At 34.9% G+C, this 23776-nt stretch overlaps 1 protein-coding gene across 1 annotated transcript; it reads right to left on the reverse strand.

Annotated features, from left to right (window-relative positions):
* Positions 1-6364: 6364 nt before the first annotated feature.
* LOC104612878 (Ankyrin repeat family protein) lies at positions 6365-11192 on the reverse strand. Its single transcript, XM_010280505.3, has 2 exons — positions 10687-11192; positions 6365-7221 (listed from the first exon to the last, which is right to left on the reverse strand). The coding sequence occupies exons 1-2, from the start codon at positions 10824-10826 to the stop codon at positions 6612-6614; spliced, it is 750 nt and encodes a 249-aa protein (XP_010278807.1). The 5' UTR covers positions 10827-11192; the 3' UTR covers positions 6365-6611.
* Between the last annotated feature and the right edge of the window lie 12584 nt (positions 11193-23776).

The following is a 23776-nucleotide window of genomic DNA, read 5'->3' on the forward strand; positions in this document are numbered from 1 at the left end:
TTCAATTTTTTTAAAGGAAGCATTAGCAGAGAAGTGGAGTTTGAGAGACGGGGGAGATATTAAGGTGAGATCTCATATCTGAAATCACTTTGACGAGAGAGAGATCTGAAAGGGTTAGGGAAGAAATGTTGTCGTTGTCGTTTTTGTTGCTGCCGCCATTGTCATTATATCATTGCTATCGTCAATGAATATCATCTTCTTCATTTCTTTCTCAATGGACAAGCACTTTTCTCATCTCTTCAATGTAAATGTTAAATTTGTGAAACTACTTGAAGCTTTCGATTCAGATGGTTGAACCATTGACTCAGAAATTGGTGGAAACCTTGTATAAAATTGCTTGTTTACGAAATAATAAAATGAAATTAAAATAAAAATAGGCCTGGCTCGGGCTTAGATTTTGTCAAAGATCTAATGGGCTCGGCCCGAAGCCCGAAGCCCGAGTCCAATACAGTGTAAAATTGGGGCCGAAGCCCGGCCCGTGAACAGGTCTACCTATGGGTAGTACTGTCATGTGGGCTTTACCCCTCGGGCCCAACTTGGCTTAATTGTTGGGGTGCACAGCACATCATTGCAAACTGTAAGCCATGCTGGAGCAGCCCGACCCATTTTATGCCTATACTTCTATTATCTTTTATTCTTTTTTCAAAATATATGTGATAGAGATAAGGATAACGGCACTGCTATAGATAAGGCCATGCACCAAAGAGTTGTCAAGAATCCAAACACTCTGTTATCCTAATCACTTCTCTTCTTTATCTTGTACATAGTTTATTTCATCCTGTATTCTATTGACAGTAAATAACTTACAGTTGTACACATGTAACTCAAATATAAATACTCAAAAGACTCAACTAGAGTCATCGATTTTTATTCTTCCCTCAACCTGTTTTGTTCATGGTATTAGATCCATCTACGGCCATGAATTCCTCTGCTACCTCTCAAACTTTAACACCACTATTGCTAATCTCAGTCTCCCAACAATAGTTGCACACCTAATCTCTGTTAAGTTATACCGTACAAACTATCTTTCTGTGACAGTCACTGTTCACTGCAACATTGAAGGGATTTAAGGCTCTCGGGTATGTTGATGGGAAAACCAAAGCACCAACCAAGTTTCTCAGCTCAACTGGATCCTGTGACTCAACTGATCTAAATCTAGAATACATACTCTAGGAGCAACAAGACCAACTGATTCTAAGTTGGATTTTATCATCTCTCACTGAGGGCGTACTTGCTCAAGTTATTGGCCATACCACCGCTAGAGGCGTATGGGAAGCTTTATCGAGGCTCTCACTCTAGGGCTCGCATTATGCAACTCAGATTTGAACTCATGCATCTCTAGAAAGGAACTGCAAGCATGGCAGATTATCTTCAGAAAGCCAAGATACTCTCTGACAACTTGGTGGCTATTGGTGAGTTCATTATAGATTCAGAATTGATTCAATATGTTTTAGGAGGATTGGGTCCAGATTATGAATCTCTTGTAACCAGTCTTGTTCTAAGACTTGAAGACTACACATGTGATGAAATTCAAGCTCTTCTCTCTAATCATGAACTTCGAATGGAGCAATCAAAGCTTCTCTTTGATGTTGCACCATTTGCAAATTTTGCTTCTCGATCTACTCTTTATAGGTCTCCTACTCCTAAAACTGATGCTGGCAAGAACAAGAACAAAACTAATAGAGAACATAAGTCGAATCCCTACCAAGGAGTCAAGTGTCAAATTTGTCTCAAACCAAATCATAAGGCAACTATGCTGGTGGTAATGGCTCAGCCTACACTGCAAGCACTACATCATTCATTGACAACAGTTGATACCCTGACTTAGGTGCCAGCCATCACATAACATCTAACCTTGAGAACCTATCTCTTCACTCTGAATATGATGGTCCCAATTAGATTAAGATTGGTAATGGAGAAGGTTTGGGCATTAAAGACATTGGTTCTTCTACATTCTTTTCGTTCTCTAGAAAATTTGCTCTTCATAATATCTTACATATCCCTGAAATCGGTAAAAATCTATTATTTGTTGCCAAGTTTGCAAGGGATAATAATTGCTACTTTGAATTCTATCCCTTTGGCTTTATTGTGAAGGATCTACAGACAAAGAACATACTTCTAAAAGGACCAGTTGAGGAAGGAACCTATAAATTGCAAGTTCATTCCAAGGGAATAGTAAATGATAATAGCTTTGGTTCAACATTTTTAGGTGAACGAACTTCAGCAAATAATTGGCATGCTCGGCTCGGGTATCCTGCAACACCAATCGTTAGATACATCATGCACAGATTTCAACTTCCAGTCTCTTCTTGTCATTTTGATTTTTGTTCATCTTGTCCACTTGGAAAGGCACATAAGTTACCTTTTGTTTCTACTAGGAGCACATATTCTGCTCCACTGGACTTAATCTATTCAGACTTACGGGGACCTGCCCCAACTTCTTCAGTACATGGATATAAATATTATATTGTTTTTATTGATGCATTTAGTCGTTTTCAATGGATCTTTCCTCTCTATAAGAAATCTGATGCCTTGAATGCCTTCCTGCTATTTAAAGCAAAAGTGGAGAATTTGTTTAACACTACCATCAAACAATTTCAATCTGATGGTGGGGGAGAATTCAAAGTATTTAAGCCTCTCCTTGATAAGTACGGTATCATTCAACGCGTGTCATGCCCACACACACAGGAGCAAAATGGTTTTGCAGAACATAGACATCATCAAATTGTTGAGACTGGTCTAACATTACTTGCTCATGCCTCAGTACCTACTAAGTACTGGTGAGAAGCTTCCCACTTAGTTGTGTCTCTTGCTAATCGCTTGCCTACCAAGCTTCTTCAGATGAAAAGTCCGATGAAATTTCTGTTTGGGATTACACCAAATTACAAAGAATTAAAAACATTTGGGTGTGAATGTTTTCCTTTAGTTCGACCATACAATGGTCACAAGCTTCAATACCGCTTTGTAAGTTGTGTTTTTCTGGGTTATTATGATTCCTATCGTAGCTATAAATGTCCTAATCTTGCTTCAGGTCAAACTTATATTTCTCGCCACGTCACATTCAATGAAAGTTCCTTTCCATTCACAGTGAATAATGTGTGTAAAGACAATGTAATGGTATAACAGTCAACTCCTACTTCAAGCTATATTAGACCACCACCCACTATGGTTCCCATTCCAGTTATAAATTCAACTGGATCCACTCAACTGTTGATGCATCAAATCGTATAGTTGAATCTAAACCCGTCACAGATCAGCATAACTCTCCTCCAGTGCAGCTCATTCCAAAGAACACTTCTAATGATGCTTCTCCTACAGCGCATCCCTCACCAGTATCTGTTTCCAGTGCTTCCACACCTCCAACAATAGTTGTCACTCCCTCCACACTTAATGTCCATCCAATGGTAGACAAAAGCAAAGCAAGAATCTTTAAGCCAAAGACCTATACTACCTCCACTTCCCACCCTCTTCCCATGGATGCAGAACCGAGTTGCTTCCGCAAGGCTCTACAAGATCCCAAATGGAAGGCAGCTATGCAAGATGAATTTGAGGCATTGCAATGTAACAATACTTGGGTTTTAGTTTCCCGACAATCTCATATGAACATAGTTGGTTGCAAATGCGTATTTCGTCTCAAGTACAATCCCGATGGCTCCATCGCAAGGCACAAGGCGCGTCTTGTTGGTTGTTGCCAAAGGATACAATCAACGTGAAAGACTTGACTATGAAGAAACATTCAGCCCAGTGGTTAAACCTACCACTATCCAAGTTATTCTCTTCCTTGCTTTCTCTAAGGGTTGGTGTATCCGTCAACTAGATGTCCAAAATGCATTTCTGCATGGGTCTCTTGAAGAGGATGTGTTTATGTTTCAACCACCCGGCTTCATTGACTCCACCCACCCTACCCATGTTTGTCATCTCAAGAAGTCACTCTATGGCTTAAAGCAAGCACCACGTGCATGGTACTCCAAGTTATATGGTTTCCTCCTTGAAAATGGCTTTATGGCTTCAAAGTCTGATTCATCTCTCTTTATTTTTCTGCAAGGGAATATCATGCTCTATGCTCTCGTCTATGTAGATGACATCATCCTCACAAGCTCCCAGCCATCTTTGTTAGATGATCTTGTTCTAAAAATGAGCTCTACATTTGCTGTCAAAGATTTGGGGCCTCTTCATTTCTTCCTTGGCCTAGAGGTGTGTCACACTCCCAAGGGCATGCTTCTCTCTCAAAGAAAGTACACAGTTGATCTTCTTCAACGTGCTGGTATGATTGATGCTAAACTAACCTCTACACCCATGGTATCATCAAGTAAACTCAGCAAGCTTGACGGTCACACTCTCTCTGATCCCTCTCTCTACCAAAGCGTTGTAGGAGCACTACAGTAGCTTACCTTTACTAGGCCTAATATAGCTTTTGCAGTAAATAAAATGTGCTAATTTCTTCACTCTCCAACTGATGTTCATGGGCAACTGTGAAGCACATACTGCACTATCTCAAAGGCACTCCATTCCTCTTCCTTGCGTCTGCATGCATTTTCTGATGCAGATAGGGTTGAATGCCCTAATGATCATCGACGTTTGCAGGGTGGCTTTTGTATATATATGGGACCAAACTTGATCTCCTGGTCATCTCGCAAGCAATCTACTGTATGACGATCTAGCATCAAATTTGAGTATATGAGCCTTGCATTAGCTACCTCTGAACTAAGATTTTCATTTCGTACGAGAACAAGTGACTCAGAAGCTTCTTGAAGTCAAGTTTATCTCCTTAAGTGATCAAAATGCTGACATCCTAACCAAGCTCTTGGTCTTACTCCTTTTTTTGCTCTTCAGTCCAAGTTAACTATATTACCCCCAGTCAACTTGCAGGGGGATGATAGAGATAAGGATAATGGCACTGCTACAGATAAGGCTGTGCACCAAAGAGTCATCAAGAATCCAAACACTAACCGCTTTTCTTCCATATCTTGTACATAGTTTATTTCATCCTGTATTCTATTGACAGTAAATCTGATGATATAAAAATATAGAAATAGATACAAAGAATGAAAGCAAAAATAAATAAATAAATAAAATTCACATGATTCAACTAATAAGTCCACAAAGATGATAATAATAATATGGTAATAATGCCAAGAGTGTAGGAAACTAGGAATCATCGAATCACGAATCATCCCGAAAACAAAAAAGAAGCTTCATTCTCAATAATGCCACTCTCTGCAGAGCGTATTCTTTTCAAGAGAGTACCCTCCCCGATAATAGATGCTTTTCGTTTTTTTTTTTTTTTTCTTGTTCTTATAAAATTTGTTCCTACTTCTTAAAACCTAAAACCCAAAATCCCAATAGAAAGACAGTTTTTTTTTTTTTTTTTCTTTTCTTTGCTTTGGTTACATTAAAGATTTGGAGTTTCATTTTCAAAACCAAAAACAAAGACAACCCCCTAAATACATGTACCTGAGTTGTAAGCCACACTACATCAGTAATCAGTTAGTACATGCTTTGTGGATTTTACACATTTTGCCAACGTATAGAAAGAAAGAAATGGCAAAATTTGTTTGAGTACGTAAGGAAAGAAATGTCAAAAGTTCTCACAGATGGAGATTAATATTGAGATGAGGGAAGAGTTTTTAATCATTCTAGTGAAGAGACATTAGAGATATTCTAATCTAAGGCATCATAGTGGACACGGTAATTAGAGACTATGGCTATGCTTAGATTCTACTTGACTCTGACGAGATTAAGATGTTAAACTTCAGCCTTATCATTTAATAAATCTATTACAAATCATGGTTTTTAAAGCCGATCCGGAGACCAAACCGGTCAGGGGCCCGGTTACCGGGTCGAACGGTCCAACCATTTGAACCGAACAGTTGGTCCATTCTGACAAAAAAATCAACGGTTTTTGAAAAAAATCCGGTTTTGGGGAAAACCGAAATCAGTCACCTAACCTGTTCCCAGTTTTTCAGGTCCGACCGTCCGATCCGGTCCTGCTTTGAAAACCATGTTTCAAATCCCTAGGGCTCTATCTACCTGCATTAAAATGAAGGAAAATAAATGATTTCCTGAAAAATTGAAGTTGCTATTTTACAAAGTCTGTTTGCATGTAAAATGGCTGTGGAAAACATTTCTTAGAAAGGAAGTACTAGCTATAGCCATTTAGGAAATTGACTTGTAGTTTTCTCAAATCATTTTCCAAACAGAGATTGATCTCTTGATTCATATCTTGCAGTAATTGTATATTTCTCAAATACAAGGAATATGATTCATTTTACTATGGAAAATTGATTTCCCAAGGAGAACATTCATTCTATGCGCAACCAAACACAGCCTAAAAAGGTAAAATGAAGAATTCGTTTGTTGGATGAGATTCTATAAAAAAGAAGAATATATTATGATAATCACCAAAAACACTAGGCCCAAGTTAACACAAGCTGATCATTTCCTGTAACAATTTCTTTTCTTATACAACTTCTCTTTAACAGTTGCTAATTGTCCTCAAACATGTTATCAAAATAACATACAATGAACAGCTTCAGAAACCTGTCAAAACAGAAATTGCTTCAGAAACTTTCTGAAACAGCAGTAAAAATCTTTTACTCTATAGTCCTTGCTCACTGGTTCTCTTCTTCCGTGTCATCTGTGGCCAAAAGATGATTAAGTGCAATTCTTGGCTTTTTCGTTTTTGATGCATTTTCTTCAATCTCAGCTTCTTCAGAGTTTCGTGCCTCCTTTTTGTCCTTGCTGTCTTCGTTGTCATGCTTAGCTTTAGCTTCACTGTCAGAACCTACCACCTCATCTTTTATTGATCCCTTCGAGGTAGATTGTTCAGCTTTCCCTTTTTCTGTCAGATCCTTACCTTTCTTTGACAATTCTTCACATTCTGCCAGAAATAAGCGTATTTCCTCTGTGTTTGCAAGATCAATAGGGGTTTTCCCTGCTTTTGTCTTAGCACTCAGACTCGCACCTTTCCTTGCCAAATATTTGACAAGTTCCATGTGGGATCCCTGAACTGCATAATGAAGGGGTGTCAGACCCTTGCGGTTGGAAGCTTTGATAGAAACCCCTGATGAGAGAAGCACTCGGACCACTTCCAGATGACCCTTTTGAGCAGCAAAGTGAATTGCACCCATGTCATCCATGGCTGCAGCACCAACATCAGCCTTGTGCTTGCAGAGATAACTCACCACCTCTGTCTGCCCAGACCATGCAGCTAAATGCAGTCTTGGATAGAAATCACCATTGTCAAGGAAACAATAATGACAAAAAGGAAGTTCTAGGTCAGTACTATCACAAATATCCATCTAACGATCTAAGAGTGTATTGAAAACAAATGAGTTTCAAATTTCCTTGATTCTTTCCTCTCTGCCATTCATCCAAGGCTCCAATCCCATTCAAGGGACACGGGTGTGGGGGATATTATCATGACCATTCTACTGGTCAAATGACAAGTAGTGTGAAAAGGAATTCTTTCTGTCTGCTGAGGAGTGCTTTAGCTATGAAGATTGCATCTATTATCAATAAATTCAATGCAGAGTTTTGAAAACCAACAATGGAGGCAACACTACATTTAGAGTTTTAAATCACCACCAATCTTCAATATAAATTCAGATGATCGATATTTAATTATTTATGTTAACCTAGTTCTTTCTCTTACCATCCTTTCTTTCTGGTTGTTTTTCTCTTTTCATCCCTTCCTTTTGTCTTTAATAATTATTTATACATACAATGAAGAAAACTGAGATTGCCTGTTGGTTTCTACCATGCCACCCACCTATTTGTCTAGGTTACCATGTAAAAAGAAATGCTTAATTTGTTGAAATCTGTCATGTCTACTGGTCAAATTCAGAAACCCTGATAAGCATGCCCCACATTGAATTTTTTCAAGGTCACACCATATCCATGTTTCTAACTGCAACACTTGCATCAAAACCATTCTTTTTTTTATCAGAAATGGTAACTTCATTAAAGATAATTGCATCAAAACCATTCTAAATAGCTGGATTAACCATGGTTGTCATATGTAGGATTAGGATGGCTTTTAATCCAAGGGCCTGTTTGTTTCCTCTTAACTCTTATCTCTTAACAGGAATCTTTTAAATTTAAGAGAAAAATGGTTGTTCGTTTCCTCTTATCTCTTATCTCTTAAAGTGCAATCATACAAATTTTTGTTTTCCAATGATACCCTCAAAAAGACAAACAAAAACTCTAATATATGGGGTCAAAATAGATATTTGATAATTTTCAGAATTCAGAATTCAGAGTTCAGAACAACATTCTTTACATTCAGAGTTCAGAGGAAAGAAAAGTTTACCAATACCAATATACCTCTTAATGTAATTATTGCACTTTCAGATGTCAGATTTCAGAGCAAACGAACAGGCCCCAAGTTCCTTGGATAGTAGATTAAACTAACTTACTTTAGAATATAGAACAGCTTACTTCTATCTCCAAGTTAGGTAGTTTACCTAACTTTGATAAGCTATAGGTGACTCTTGGCTAAAGATAGAAAGTCAATTGGTGAATTTTTTATAAAGCTTTGTTTATTCTGATGTCAGTTAATTCTGGTTTACAACTTAGCCATGCACTATTTTTTATTTAAATTATCAGCATGAGAAATTAATATGTACTTTTATTGATAAATAAATAAATTAATATGTACTATCATATGTTAAGGTCAAATTATCACTGAACTTCTAGTTATTTCAGTTACAGTTTTCTAATTGTTAAAGGGGTCATTACTAGGTGTAATGGTAACATCTCAGGCTGACAAGGCAAGGTGCCAACCAGCTGGTTGGTAAGGTCTCCTACTGGTCGTAGCAGAGACTTGGGATCAAATCCCGCCTGCACCTGGGTTAGGGGATGAGCTACCCCACATTGTGTAATGGCCTTTTTTCTCTAAATGTTGAACTGATGTTTTTTTGCTCAATAATTTTCAGATTGTCTCACTTAGCAATAGATTGAGTTTAGGAAGACACTTATGGATATGCTTTGGTAGGAAAGACAGATAGTTCTGATAGAATATGATGGAAATGACACTGGTCAGCAGATTGTTAAGATGATGAACTATGAAAAGTTGTTACTAGATTAAACTTAAAAAAAAATGGTTTTGATGCAAGGTATCAATGATAAAAAACATGGATACAAGGTTATCATAAATGGTGACCTTTTCAAAATGGGGCATGCTTATCAGGGTTTCTGAATTTGTCCAGTAGACATGACAGCTTTCTACAAATTAAGCATTTCTATTTACATGGTAACTTAGACAAATAGGTAGATGGCATGGTAGAAACCAACAGGCGATCTCAGTTTTGTTCATTGTATGTATAAATAATTATTACTAGATTAAGCACTAAACCATCTAAGGCTGGGTAGAGCAGAGTAAGAATTAAGTAAAAAGGTTGAGAAAAATATGCTTCTTTTTCTTTCTTGATAGGTAAAGATGATACAGAAAACCTATTGTATCAGCATAATCTAAAGAATCTCTCCTTGAGAACAAGGCCATGGGTAATCCAACATTGGTAACCGTGTGCATATCCTTTATACATACTGTGTATATCTCATTAAATTTGGTCTACCTGTGATATGTGTAACCATGATACAACTACATATGTATATTTCTCAAGTTTAGATGGAATGTTTATAGCATGCTATAATGTAGTGCATTTTTCTATATGTCCTAACCTAATGCCAAGAGACATCTACTCCTAATGAAAATGAATGACAATTACTTCAATCTTCTACAATGCGCAGATTAAGCAGATTGACAGTGAAAATTCCTTCCATAATGCCTTGATAAAATTTTCCATTACTAACCTAAGTCCAGAGTTTCAATTTTAGCAGTATTAAATCATTTAGAACAGGAAAACTTGTTGGGATTTCAAAATAATAAAAGAGAATTAGTTTGAGATTCATATTAGGGAAAACATCAAATTCTTCAAAGTAATCATACAATAGATATGGTCACACATTCATGTCCCAAAACATTTAGATAGAAAATAGGTAGCACTAGCTACCAGCCCTATGGGACACAGTGAATTACTGCAAGCTTAGAGAGCAGTACCAGCCATCAGTATGAATGGCTTAGATAGAAAATAGGTAGCATTAGAGCTTTCCTTTATAATGAAGAAACATGGCACCGAACAAGTATGAATGGTTTAAACATAAGACAATTGATCATTCAAAACCCAAGAAGTGAACTACGGGCATGAGTAATAAACGAATTAATATTCTACAAAGAATCAAACATACTTTCAACAAAAAAAAAAAAACTCTGTAGAGGTTTCCTGTAGGACACAGCTGCAACTTCGTTGTGACCTAGAAACTGACATCAAAAAACAATAACAACTACAAGCAACAATTCTTTTCCAGAATGGTGACCCTGACGTCAACCTCAAGAAAACAAGAAATAATCGACTGAACTCAAATGAAATCCAATCTTGAATTTCAGGCAGTTGAGTAAATGACGGAAAGAAGCCAATCCTTCAACTTGGGCAGAAAACCAGAAAAACCTAGGTGCCAATTTTTCTAGAAATAACAGATATTATCATTTTAACTAAAGCAGAGTCACCACAAAAAGCCAAGCAATCCAACGTAGGCTCCAACCCAGAAAACGAAAGAAAAAAGAAAAATAAAAAATGCGAGATTCTCCGGAGAGATGAAACTCCAGATGCATAGAAGTAAGGATACGGAATTCTCGAATGCTTATCTCTTGAATTGATGGCTAAAGGGTTAGAACTGCAGATGGATTGAACGGCGTGCAGGTCTCCGGATCTTGCGGCGGTATGAAGATCTTCACCTGAATTTGAATCCTTCCGAGGATTTCCCATTCTTCCCGGCTCGGACTACAGTCTACAGAGACTCGAGGAAACAAAGCCCTCTATTTGTCCACTGCTTTGGCAACGGTAGGGTTTAGTTTTCGTTTAGGCCAGGCCGATTAGATTTAGATCAGCCAAGACAAAACATCTGGTACTGGTAGGGAATAGCAATGGATGGTTCGGATCAGTCATCAATCTCTAGTTGGACGGTTCAGATTCCATGGCTCTTAGAGTATATAGCTCATCTACAATCAATGCTTGCTTCTTCACTTCTGTTCCCGCCAAAACATAAGAACGAAACTGCAACGGCGATCAACGTATTAAACCGGCGTATCAGAGAACTAGGGTTTCGTGTTGTCAACCGTTAAAAATGGCTGTGTACAAATGGATCCCGTCCAAAGGAGGTCTTATGTTTCTGTATAATTCTTTTTGTTTATAATTATATGTTGCAATGGAAGATCCCTAGTCCTTCTGTTTCTGTATAATCATTTTATTTTGTATTCTTTATTCCATTTTTTTTATCTTTGCAATTTTTTTAGGAGTAGTGAATCGTAGGTGGAGGTGTTGGTAAATATAATCCAAAAAATTAATAAAATTTCAGGATATGAAATCAGAGGACTCAGAGCAATCATAAATGTAAGTAAGTGTTTGGCATCCGTGCTGGGAACACCATACCGTGAAAACGATGTTTATTTTTTGTTTACAACTGGCGCTGATATATAAGCATTTTCTGAAAAAAACAATATCAGTTTTGTTCGGTATCAATATTGGCAACAACGTTTTTAATATTAATCTATATTATCCAACATCTAAGATGATGTCACATCATTGTATTGTTGGCATCAATGTATTGTTTTTTTAGAAAACATTGAATTCGGCACTACTCCAAACCATACTTTTCCGATTTTCCAAGGCATGGTTTGGAGCAATTTTTTTTCTAAAAAAATCATACCAAACAAGAGGGTATCCAAGTTGAATAGCCCGATTTGGAAAATTTTCAAAGTAAAGGATATTGAGGGGAAGGGAGAAAGGGCAATTTGCCAAAATGTAAGAAAGATTTTAGTTATTGTAGCAAGGGTGGTACGGGTCATTTGAATAGACATATGTTCACACATGAGAAGGAAGAAGATGAAGGGAGAGAAACAACTCAAACATAAATTGGGAAGGGGAGTAGTTTTGGTACTTTTAAATATTCACAAGAAAAAATGAGACAAGAATTAGCTAAGTATATTGTACATGAAGAACAATCATTTATATTAGCTGGAGATCCAAAGCTTGAAAAATGGTTGCGTAATTTTGTAAACACATAATATAAAAAAGTTTCTAGGAATACTATTAGGTCGGATGCTTTAAAATTTTTTTATTCATATAAACAAAATTCAATTTCTTTGTTATCAAATCTTAATTCTAAAGTTGCAATTACTTTAGATGTTTGGACATCTAAATTTAATATAAGTTATATTTGTGTTACCGGTCATTTCATTGTTGAAAATTGGTTTTTGAATAAAAGAATTTTATGTTTTACTAGGCTTGAATGGCCACATACTGACTCAGCTATTGCTACAAGTATTTTAAATACTTTGCATGCTTATGGAAAGTATTTTAAATACTTTGCATGCTACAATTATTTTCTATTAGCTTTGATAATGCCAGCAATAATGGTTCAGTAATAAATATTTTAAAATCTCAATTAAGACCATGTTTAGATGGTAAATTATTTCATATTAGACGGTGCATATCACATCTTAAATTTATGTATTCAAGATGCCTTGAATATTATTTCTACTCATATTTCTACAATTAGAATTTATATTATATACATTAAAAGTTCAAGAGCAATAAAACAAGAATTTAAATATTTATGTCAAAATTAAGGTTTAAAATATAAACATTTTATATTAGATGTAAAACATGGGTGGAATTCTACCTATGCTATTTTAGAAAGTTGTATTTCTCATAAACAAATTCTTACTGATTTTTATACTTCAAAAATGCCTAATGATATGATATTTGAGGAAGACTGGGAAATGGCAGTTTATATAAAAGATTTTTTAAAACATTTTTATGATGCAACTAATGAATTATGAGGAATTTATTACCGAACTAGTTATAATTTACCTTATCAAAATGGTAGTTAGTGATTGTTTTGCAAAATATAGAAATAATCCACAATTTCAATGTATTGTTGAAATAATGGAAAATAAATTTAAAAAATATTGAGAGAACATTTCTCCCCTTTATTGTTTATCTACAATATTAGACCTTAGGATTAGGAAAGATGGTTTAGATATTTTACTTGAATTATATTGTGAAAATATGAGTATTGATATAGGAAATAAAAATGAAGAAATTAATAATTTGTTATTTGAGATGTACATTTTATATGAATCTGAAATTGTAGGCTACTTCTGACCTTGAGCCCAATAGTAGAAGAGAAAAACTTTTTTATTTAATAAGTAGAAGGCAGAAATCTACTACTTTTACAACAAGTTCATTTACTGAACTTAATTTTTATTTACAAGAAAATTTTTCTAATTTAGGTGAAGGATCAAATAATTTTCATATTTTAGCCTGGTGGAGTGAACATTTGAAAAATTATCCAGTTCTCGCCGCTATGACACGTGATCTACTAACCCCTCCGATGTCTACAATTCTATCGGAGTTTTGTTTTAGTGCAGGTACCAGGGTGTCGAACGATGAAAGCATAGAGATGTGCATCTGCTTCAAGGATTGGCTAGATGCAGAAGATAAATTACAAGACAAAGGAGGGCACGATACTACACTAAATATTTCACTTGAAGCAGATGACGAAAGTCATGATTCATGAAGTTGACCAGTTGTATAGAATTTTTTATTTTTTTCAAATTTGTAATTTTTTTTAATTTTATTTAATTTATTTGTTATTTTTTATTTTTTAACAATGTAATTTTGTATTTTCACTATATTTTATTAATTTATTTCATTTTCATATTTCATTCATCCGAGTATCTAATGATCCAATCATTGTATTTGTAATTTGTATCATTCAAATTTAAATGAAATAAAATTCCTATTTTTCTTCCAATTCGTTATTCCATCATTCTTATTTCAATTTGGTTAAGTATTTTTTTTCCATTTATGTTTTAGATAACTTAGATTTCTCATTTCTTAATTTTTTAAATTGTTCCCAATGCCAAAGTTCAAAGGAAAGTTAAATATCTTAGTTTTACACTTTTACTTAGAAAATAAATCAAAATAAAAAAAAAACAAAAAAAGTAAAAAAAAAAAACAATCTAGCCCGGTTCGGCCAAGGCCCAAGGCCTGCCCTGTGGCCTAGACCGGCACGGCCCAAGCCCATGGCACAACCTGCAGCCCGGCCCGGCCCAGGTCCGTAACACAACACGGGCCTAGGTCGTGAGCCATGTCAAACTGACCCCCAAAATTTCCATTGGGGAGGGCGGCACAGCCTACCTTTTACATGAGCCACCCACGGGCCATGCCGGACCAACACGGCATGGCCCACTTTACACCTCTAACAAGATTTGTATAAGTTTCTCTACATTTCCTTTCTTTTTCCTATTTTTTCCTTCAAACCAAACACAACCTGAATGTGTTCTACTCGTTTGTGGCTCTCTCTCCAACACACCATAGAGTGGAGGAATATCTAAAAAGTAAAAGAACTGCTATTACTACTTTACACTCTTCCTCTGTTATTTTGTCTTGTTTTGGGCCACCAATTGGTAGTAGTAGAGGGACCTTGGTGGCGGATTAGGGCAACCAATTGGTATCTGGTACTTGGCTTAATCATCCATATTCCAACGTAGTTATATCATAGGGTGTTCATCAAAAACCGAAGTATTGAAAAATGGAATAAAAAATTTTTGTTTAATCGAATCGATTGACTCAATTTAAATTTAGTATTTTTGAAAAACCAAAGACCGGTTTGATATTCAATATTTTCAAAAGTCGCAGATGACCTCAGGACAGCTCAAAGGATTAATCTGCCCCGAGGTCACCTGCCACTTTTGATCTTCATCGCGTATATAATTATTTATTTATAATATATAATATATTTATTTAAAACATATATTATTAATATAAAAAACTAAAAGCCGAAGAATCAAAACTGTCCAACCGGCTAACTAGTGACAAGGTTTAAAATATTGATACACTCGATACGTCAGTAGAGGTGTATCGGGCAAATTGATACACATTTTGGTCCTGTTTTTTTTTTTTTTACTTTTTTGGCAACTGGTTCAGAGAGGTTAGTTTAGGTCTCCTCTATCCCCTGAATCGGTTAGACCTCCGATACACCCACTGTAGGGGCGTATCGAAGGGGTCCTAAAATGATACGTATCGGCCGATATGTATTGATACTTTGAACCTTGACTAGTGGTACAAATTTTCTAAAATATTATAAGACAAAATTGTCCATTTTAATAATAATATTTTATAGATAAAAATGGTCAATTGTTTAATTTACTTAAAAAACAACTTTGATCAAAACAACACAAGTAATGCACTTACATAAATGACTTGCCAAAATTTATAAATAGAACCTAATTTTCATCTAACAAATGCATTATGTAATCAGTATGCCCTTAACTAACTAATTGGTCTGATATTTCATTAACATGTTGATAATAGTATTTTGAGATAAATGGAGATTTTAGAGAACTGGTTATTGTGTTGGCTTCAATTACTCCACTTGCTTACTTGGACTGAGACCACACCATTAAGCACTTATTGGTGTTTGGGAAATAAGCCTGAAATAAATACTTATTTTAAGTGCTCATACAATAAGCACTTGTTCAATTTCTTTTTTCTCTTAGAAGTGTCCCCATTAAATTTTTAGAATACCAATTATACCCTTTCAATATTGTTACTTTTAGGAAAATAAAGTACTTTTATGAAAGTACTTTTATGAAAACACTCTTATGAAAGTACTTTTACGAAAGCACTTTTATGAAAGCATTTTTATTTACAGAAATACTTTTATAAGAGCACTTTTACGAAAGTACTTTTATAAAATTACTTTTACAAAAGCACTTTCATAGAAGTACTTTTACAAAAGCGCTATTATAAAAACACTTAAGAAAAGTACTTTGTTATTAAAATACTTTTATGAAAAAACTTTTACGAAAGTACATTTATACAATCACTTTTTAGAAAGCACTTGTATCAAAGTACTTTCATTCATTCACTTTGGATTGGATATTTTGAAAATTTGAAAAAAAAAATGAACGACAAAAGAATCACAATTACTTATTGAAGAAAAAAACCACCAAACACCTAATATAAAATATTTAAAATAAGTACTTGAAAAAGTTAAATACCAAATACAAATAAACACTTATTTTTAACATAAACACTCCCAAATATGACCTTTATCATTATTGTTTAAATAAGAATCATCCCAGACTTTTTGGTCTTGCGTGTTGGCTTTGAACATAAAACCAAAATACGAAATTTGAAATACTAACAATTCCAACCTCAATAAAGCTGTTCCTTGCCCATAAAGTTTCTGTCTCTCAAAGAAAACCCACCGATGTATGGCTGTGGGGTCTAGTATTCACCAACACCGGCTGAATTACTTATTACGATTATATGTTTTTGTCTCCATCTAATCCGGCCTCGCAGCATATTGTGGACCGTCAAACTTCCCATTCGACAAATGGCCTACCTCCGTTATGACTTCTCTTTCTTCTGTTTTTGTTGAAAAAACAGACCTGGTGGCTCTAGTGTTTTTATCTTCAGATTGATGTTCTCACGTCAAAATAACCATCATTCAGAATTTTTATCCGTTTGTTTTCCTCTCTCCCGCAGCTGGGATTATGTGCAGTTCTTATTGTGGGGTAAAATTTTAAAATCAAAAGCTAGCAGCTCAGAGCAATAAATGGAAATATATAAAAGAAAGCAGCTCCAATAAATTTCAAAATAAGCTATTATGATTTCATCATGATTGGGTCATGGTTGAACTGGCCAAGAGTGTCACATGGCAGCCTCTACGGCCATCCTCTCTCTCTAACCATGTCGGTACCAGTATGATGGATAGCCACATCCGAAAGAGGGAGTGCCCTGCACGGATGAGAAAGTTAACCTTGTTGGGAAGAAGGCATTATGAAGATCTCGACGAATAACCTCATCCCAATAACTCCGAAAGCCTTATCCAATCAGAGCACAAACATCTGGCTATAAATAGGTAACCTCCACTCAAGGTAAATGACTTTTGGACTTTGAATACCTCTGATCTACTTCTTTTGTTCGGACCAACACTGTCCTTACCTACTCGGCCCAACCACCTATCATTCCGTTCAACTGATTTGAGCGTCGGAGTGCCTACTCGGGGAATAACTCCTTAGGCCTCTGACCATTCCTCTTGATTATAGATTCTAGTACACGACTTTGTCTAGTTGGTAGGATTATTTAACTACGTTCTTGTTTTGAAACATCTCGTATCAAATTGCATCACATCACATGCATAAAAAATCATTAACAACACCCATAAGACTTGACCTATTACAAGTTGAAAGGGACTAAAAGAGCTTAGAACAGAAAAAAATGACATAGGTTTAAGTAATAAAAAATTATTTAAGTATTCATAAGTTAATAATGGATATGTCATTTAGAGAACGAAACATCAAAATAGACTTCATGTCATGTAGTTGGAATAATGTTTAGATGGTGATGATGAAAGAAAGAAACATAAATGTAAATTTTGGAATAAGGTTTAGATAGTGATGATGAAGAAAAGAAACATAAATATAAATTTACTTTTCAACTACCTCACAACTATCTAACACTTATTAAAACTTCCCTCTACCTTTGGGTATGACTAGGATATGGGAAAAACTTACAACCAATCAACCAACATCATAATAATAACCAATTGGGTGGATTTTCATCAAATTCCTGCAGGGTTGTGATAGGTCAAAACCTTTTTGGTATCATTTCTTTCTAGCATCATGGATTTTCCCTTTTAAATATTTAGTAAAACATTCCATATAAATTTTTATACCATACTAAAGAAATGAACAATTGGTTTGGTCCAAACACCCTATTTTTATTTTCCAACTTTACCTTCAACTTTCTATTTTTTCCCATTGTATATATTGTCATTGCAAAATAATTATGAAAAAAATAATATAAATTACTAAAAAACAAAGAAATACACAGAAAATTTACAAAAAAAAAATATAGAAAATCATAAAACATTCTATACCATACTAAAAAAATGAGAACGTTGCAATTGGTTTGGTCAAAACACCCTGATTTTACTTTCTAACTTTACCCTTAACTTTCTATTCTTCCCGTTGTACATATGTCATTGCAAAATATTTGTTAAAAACATAAAATGAAGAGAATAATATAAATTACAAAAAATAAAGAAATACAAAGAAAATTTCCAAAAAAATATAGAAAATCACAAAAATTGAAGAAAAATAACTTAAATTACAAATCTATATCTATATCTATACCATATTGAAAAATAAGAATGTTGCAATTGGTTTAGTCGAAAGACCTTGATTTTACTTTCCAACTTTACCCTTAACTTTCTATTTTTTTCCCATTGCATATATTGTCATTGCAAAATAATTGTGAAAAAACACATAAAATGAAAAAAAATAATATAAATTACAAAAAAAAACAAAGAAACATAGAGAAAATTTACAAAAAATATAGAAAATCATAAAAATTGAAGAAAAAAACATAAATTACAAAAGACAAAGAAAAACTACAAATTACAAAAAAAATGAACAAAAATTGTAGAATAAAATAAAAATTCATATCTACTACCATATATAAAAGATGAGAATGATTTAGTTAGTGTGGTCAAAAGACCTTAATTTTTCCTACCATTTCTACCCCTTAAAAATTAATGGGTTGGGAAGCTTGGGTTGGGTTATGGTGGGCTTGGGTTGATGTAGGGCCTATATGTTATCATGTGTGCAGTTGTTAAGTAGGATTTGCAACTCATGTCCTCAGTTGTATGCAACACTGTAACACATTATGAATCATTCGATTGTTTTATTTTTAGACAAATGTGTGGAGGTGCTCAACGTGCCTTGAAGGTGTTTGCATACATATTACTTTAGTGGTTGGTTGATAAATTTTGCTTCCAACTAATTTCTTTATCTCCTCTTAGTTAAAAATTAAGGGGGCATTCTTTTTTTGGAATTGAAGAGGGGGGAAAGTTGGTCAATGGGATTTTGGTTCCCATTGACCAAGAATCCCATGTTTTTTTTTTTCCAGCTTATTGTGGGGATTAGGGAAAGTTTATTTTCTTGGGTATCACTTACCTAAGAAAGTGAGACTCATCTCCTAGGTGGGTAAATAACTTTCCCACATAAGGAGAAAGTTGCCAACACTTGAATGGGACAAAAATACCCCTTTTAATAATGGATTTCTATGGCTAAAATGGTCAATGCCTTATTTATTTGAGAAATGAAAGAACATGGCTAAATGAACTTACCTAGGTAAGTGTTTCCCAGGAAAAACTTACCTAGGTAATTACATTTACCCGGGTAAATAATTTACCAAAAAGCGAACGAGGCCTAAAAAAATGTTGTTAGGCTTAAATGTAAATTATTTAATAGTCATCTTAGATAATGACTGCTGCTATTCAATAGTTACTTGAATAAATTAACATAATAACTTAATTTACTTCTAACCATTAATAGTAATTATTTTCGATTGGCATCTCCAATTCCCCATAAATTTTGTGTTTCATTGGGATGAACTGTATCTGAATGTAATGTTGTTGAATGTAATTTTATCATTTGATTTAGTACACTAATGTTTCAATTTGATGCACTTGCAACCAACATTATATGCATATTATAAAATTCAGATATTGGCATTTTGTGAGAATAGTCTTTTTTATGTATTATATAATTGTCTTAGGACTTGAACAGTATGTGAACTTTCATCTATTCCTGAGATGTAAAAGCATAGTCAAACATCACCATCAATATCAAATACACATGCATCGCATGGGCCATTCCTCTAGTATTTATAATAATCACAAGGGATCATTTTTATAACAACCAAAATGCTACTCACATGCAAGGTTCAAAATATCGATACGCCTGATACGCCGGTAGGGGCATATCGGGTGTTTCAATACCTTTTTTTTACTTTTTTTTTAATTTTATTTCAAAACCAGTTCAAGGGGGGCGGTTTAGGATTCTTCCACCCCCTGAACCGGTCAAAACCCTGATACACCCACTGTAGGGGCGTATCAGAGGGGTCACGAAACAATACGTATCAGCCAATACAGGCCGATATGTTCAATACTTTGAACCTTGCCCACATGTTTTCTTTACCACTTTGAAGTTGGAATTTTCTCTCTCTCTCTCTCTCTCTCTCTCTCTCTCGGTTGTACCTGGTCTTGGAGCAAGAAACATCTAATATATATCTTATCAATCAACTTTGCTTTGCACCCATAGATGCATTCTTGCCATGAGTCTCATCTACTACAAGTAGAAAAACAATTTTTCTTTGTTACCTGTAAGTCCTTGTGTGCTTTTGATATTAGTTTTTCTCCCAACTCTCCTCTTTCTATTTGTGCAACCTTTCAAGTTTCAATGACTTGGTTCCCTAATTACCAAAACACATGGTGTACGCACTACGCAGAGATTCCCAACCCACAATTCAGGAATATATCTTGCATCAGTGGATCAATTGGTCAGTGGTCACTGTCTCACCAGCACAAATACACTTGTACATTCCTCCAAAGATCCTCAATATGCATCTATTCTCTGATCTCATGGTCATCCAAATGGAGATATCTATGTCAAACTGGCTGGCAATTTATTTGGATGATTGAATCCCTTCACACTTTGTCCAGACCATATGACAACGGTCTATAAGCCGTGCATTCAGGGTTCTTATAAGAGATTGGGTTTTGGGTTCTCCAATTCGTCATCTGATTGAACGAGCATGACCCACTATGGGACCACCTTACCAGTCCCCCCACAAGAAATGCAAAGGCCATTAACAACAATCTCCAACTTTTCAGTGAAACTAACTAGAATAATCTACATGGAATTAGTCCTTGCATTACTTTTCTAGAGGTTGGTTGTTCTACAGTTATCAAACCACGAACAGAACAGTGGTTGTGGTTCTATGTGATTCAGAACACAACCACAACCATACATAGCAGAATGCCTATGATGGATCAAAACTAATATTTTCATTTTCAAGAAAAGGTGGTATGGTTCTGAAACACAACCACCCTTGTTTTTTTTTTTTTTTTTTTTTGAACCACAAAAAGAACACCCTTTAGATTAACCTCTCCATGTGGACCTCCTACTACATGGGAAGGGATCTGTCTACCCAACCAATCTGAAGAATTTCTATGAGACAGACAGTGGAATGGCCAGCCCCCCAACTCACCCAATCAATGAAGAACCTATGTCCTAGTGTGAAAGGAAATCAAAGGGTCCAATCAGGCGATCATGGCATATTGTATCATCTCAACAACCAATAGATGATGGACTTTTAAGGTGGGGGAGGGTGTTGTGTGGAATTGCAGAGTAGTTAATAATTTACTGTTGTAATTCCTGCACAATGTATGTTCAAAGAGAATATAGTGCCTTAGTGAGTGAGTGAATAAATAAAGCGTAACAGTCATTTTCTGAAAGGTCAAAGGTCGATCTAAATCCAACCAAGGAATGACAATAAGGATTCTTTAGCATAAACATTATTCGTCATATACATTTGTCAAAAAAAAATTATTCATCATATAGTTATTTTTTCCGTGATAATTGGAAAAATATAACGAATTAAGATATTTATAGCATACTAATATAAAAAAGGCAGATATTAAATCTGCCAATAACAAATAAACAAGTGACATTGGCAATGCCATCAGAACAGTTTGTGGTCTTGTAATAGTAATACCACATTACCACTTGGACAGTCCTGGAAGTGAAGGTGCCAGCTAGCACTGGTAAAGTCTCATGTTGATTGTATCAGAGGCCAGGGATTTAATCCTGCCTTCACTAGGGTTGGAGGGTATGAGGTTTTGGAAACTGTCTTTTAAGTAATATTCTTCCCAAGGAGAATTTTATGTTGTAAAACAATATTCAACAATTCAATTTTCTTATTACACACTTTTCTAAATCCAGCATTCAAACAAAATGATTCATGGAGAAACTTCTCATGTAAACCAACTTTAGAAAAAGTAATTTCTACATAAGTAAAACCCCTGCAGTCAGTAGTCAAAACATCCTTGGTTCGTTTACCCATAAAAAGTAATATGAGTATGGAGTCCTTGGGAGAACCTTTTTTTTTCTCTAAATGGAAAAAAGAGAATGAGAGAGCTGGGAATTGTCTAGAAAATACTGAAAATGCAAAGAGGAAAATTAGCATATAGGCATATGATGCAACAATGTAGAAACAGAGGAAAGGACCGAAAGGCATGAAATATGAATATATGATGGTTCAATGCTCAAAACTACATTAGGTCTTGACCAAGTAAAGATGTCCAAATCTAGGACTTGATTTCATTAATTATTCTTTAGTGAAGAGATATTTGCCTTGAAGACAATTTTTTTTTTTTTTCTGGAAATGAGAGAGCTCGGAATTGTCTAGAAAATACTGAAAATGCAAAGAGGAAAATTAGCATATAGGCATATGATGCAACAATGTAGAAACAGAGGAAAGGACTGAAAGGTATGAAATATGAATATATGATGGTTCAATGCTCAAAACTACATTAGGTCTTGACCAAGTAAAGATGTCCAAATCTAGGACTTGATTTCATTAATTATTCTTTAGTGAAGAGATATTTGCCTTGAAGACAATTTTTTTTTCTGGAACCATAACATGGAGATAAGATCTAAAATGAAAACCATGAAAACCTTCTTTTAGCCTTTTATCTTGTTGACTGCATGTAAAATACAGCTTGTATATGTAAAGTCATCAATCCAGCAAAAGAACATCCCTGATGAGCAATTCTTGGCATGAGCAATTTTGTCCTCAGAACTCAACCCAAAATTTCTCTTTACCCTTTGGGAAGAACTAAGGTATGACCCTAAAAGAGATTCATCCATTTTCAAACATCCAAGAAGATACTTGATGATTTAATATTTCTTGGCATGAGCAATTATATTTTGCAATTCGTCATAAAAAAAAAAAATATTTTTGCAATCCTAGCAACAATCTTCTGAAATTTCCCATCAATGTGACAGTGTTCCTGAAGCTTTCAGTCTCTAAAAGTCAACAAGTCTAGACATATATGTTTCAGATATTTCCAAAACAATAAATAAATAAAACACATTAAAATGGTCTTTAAAGTTTCAATATACAAAAAAATTGCACATAACATGCCAGTAATACACCCATTTTAAGTATCCGTAGATAGATGATTCATATACTTCATACACAAATTCTTAGTTTGAAGGTACATTGGGATGAACTATTATAGCCTGTACCAAAGACTTGATACAAATAAGCACGACAAGCTCTGTAAAACCTTTTGACTTGGTTCTCACTTCTCAGTAGTTTCAATAGCATTTGATGAATCCAAAATAACTTATAGAAGCTATTTCCATATCTGCCATAGATACATCTTACTTTTTTTGCTGTCAACTGTATTATGTTCTGCCCTAAGATTTGAAAGGCAAACACAATGATGCCTAAACATTCAATTTCACTTGGTAGACGATATTTCTATATTATCTGTCAGTTACAGCCAAGCCATAATAAGGCATCTCTTTTTACTCAGTTCAGAAGGTCAATGTGACATCTTTTGCAGGCTCATAAGTGAGACATGAAAAAATAAATCATACAAGCAGCAGAAATGATCATTCAGTAACACAAATATATTATATAGTAAACCCTAATCATGTTTCAAGTTCCAAACACCATGCTCTTTTCCTTCTGGCCTTACTCAAAATCAAGAAAAGATATATGACTCTTGGATTGCATATAGACAAACATTCAAGATGTTTTTGCTAAGTTAAAAGTTTAGATTT

Source organism: Nelumbo nucifera, chromosome 3 (genome assembly GCF_055504915.1).
Source record: "Nelumbo nucifera cultivar China Antique chromosome 3, China Antique-T2T, whole genome shotgun sequence".
Taxonomy (NCBI): domain Eukaryota; kingdom Viridiplantae; phylum Streptophyta; class Magnoliopsida; order Proteales; family Nelumbonaceae; genus Nelumbo; species Nelumbo nucifera.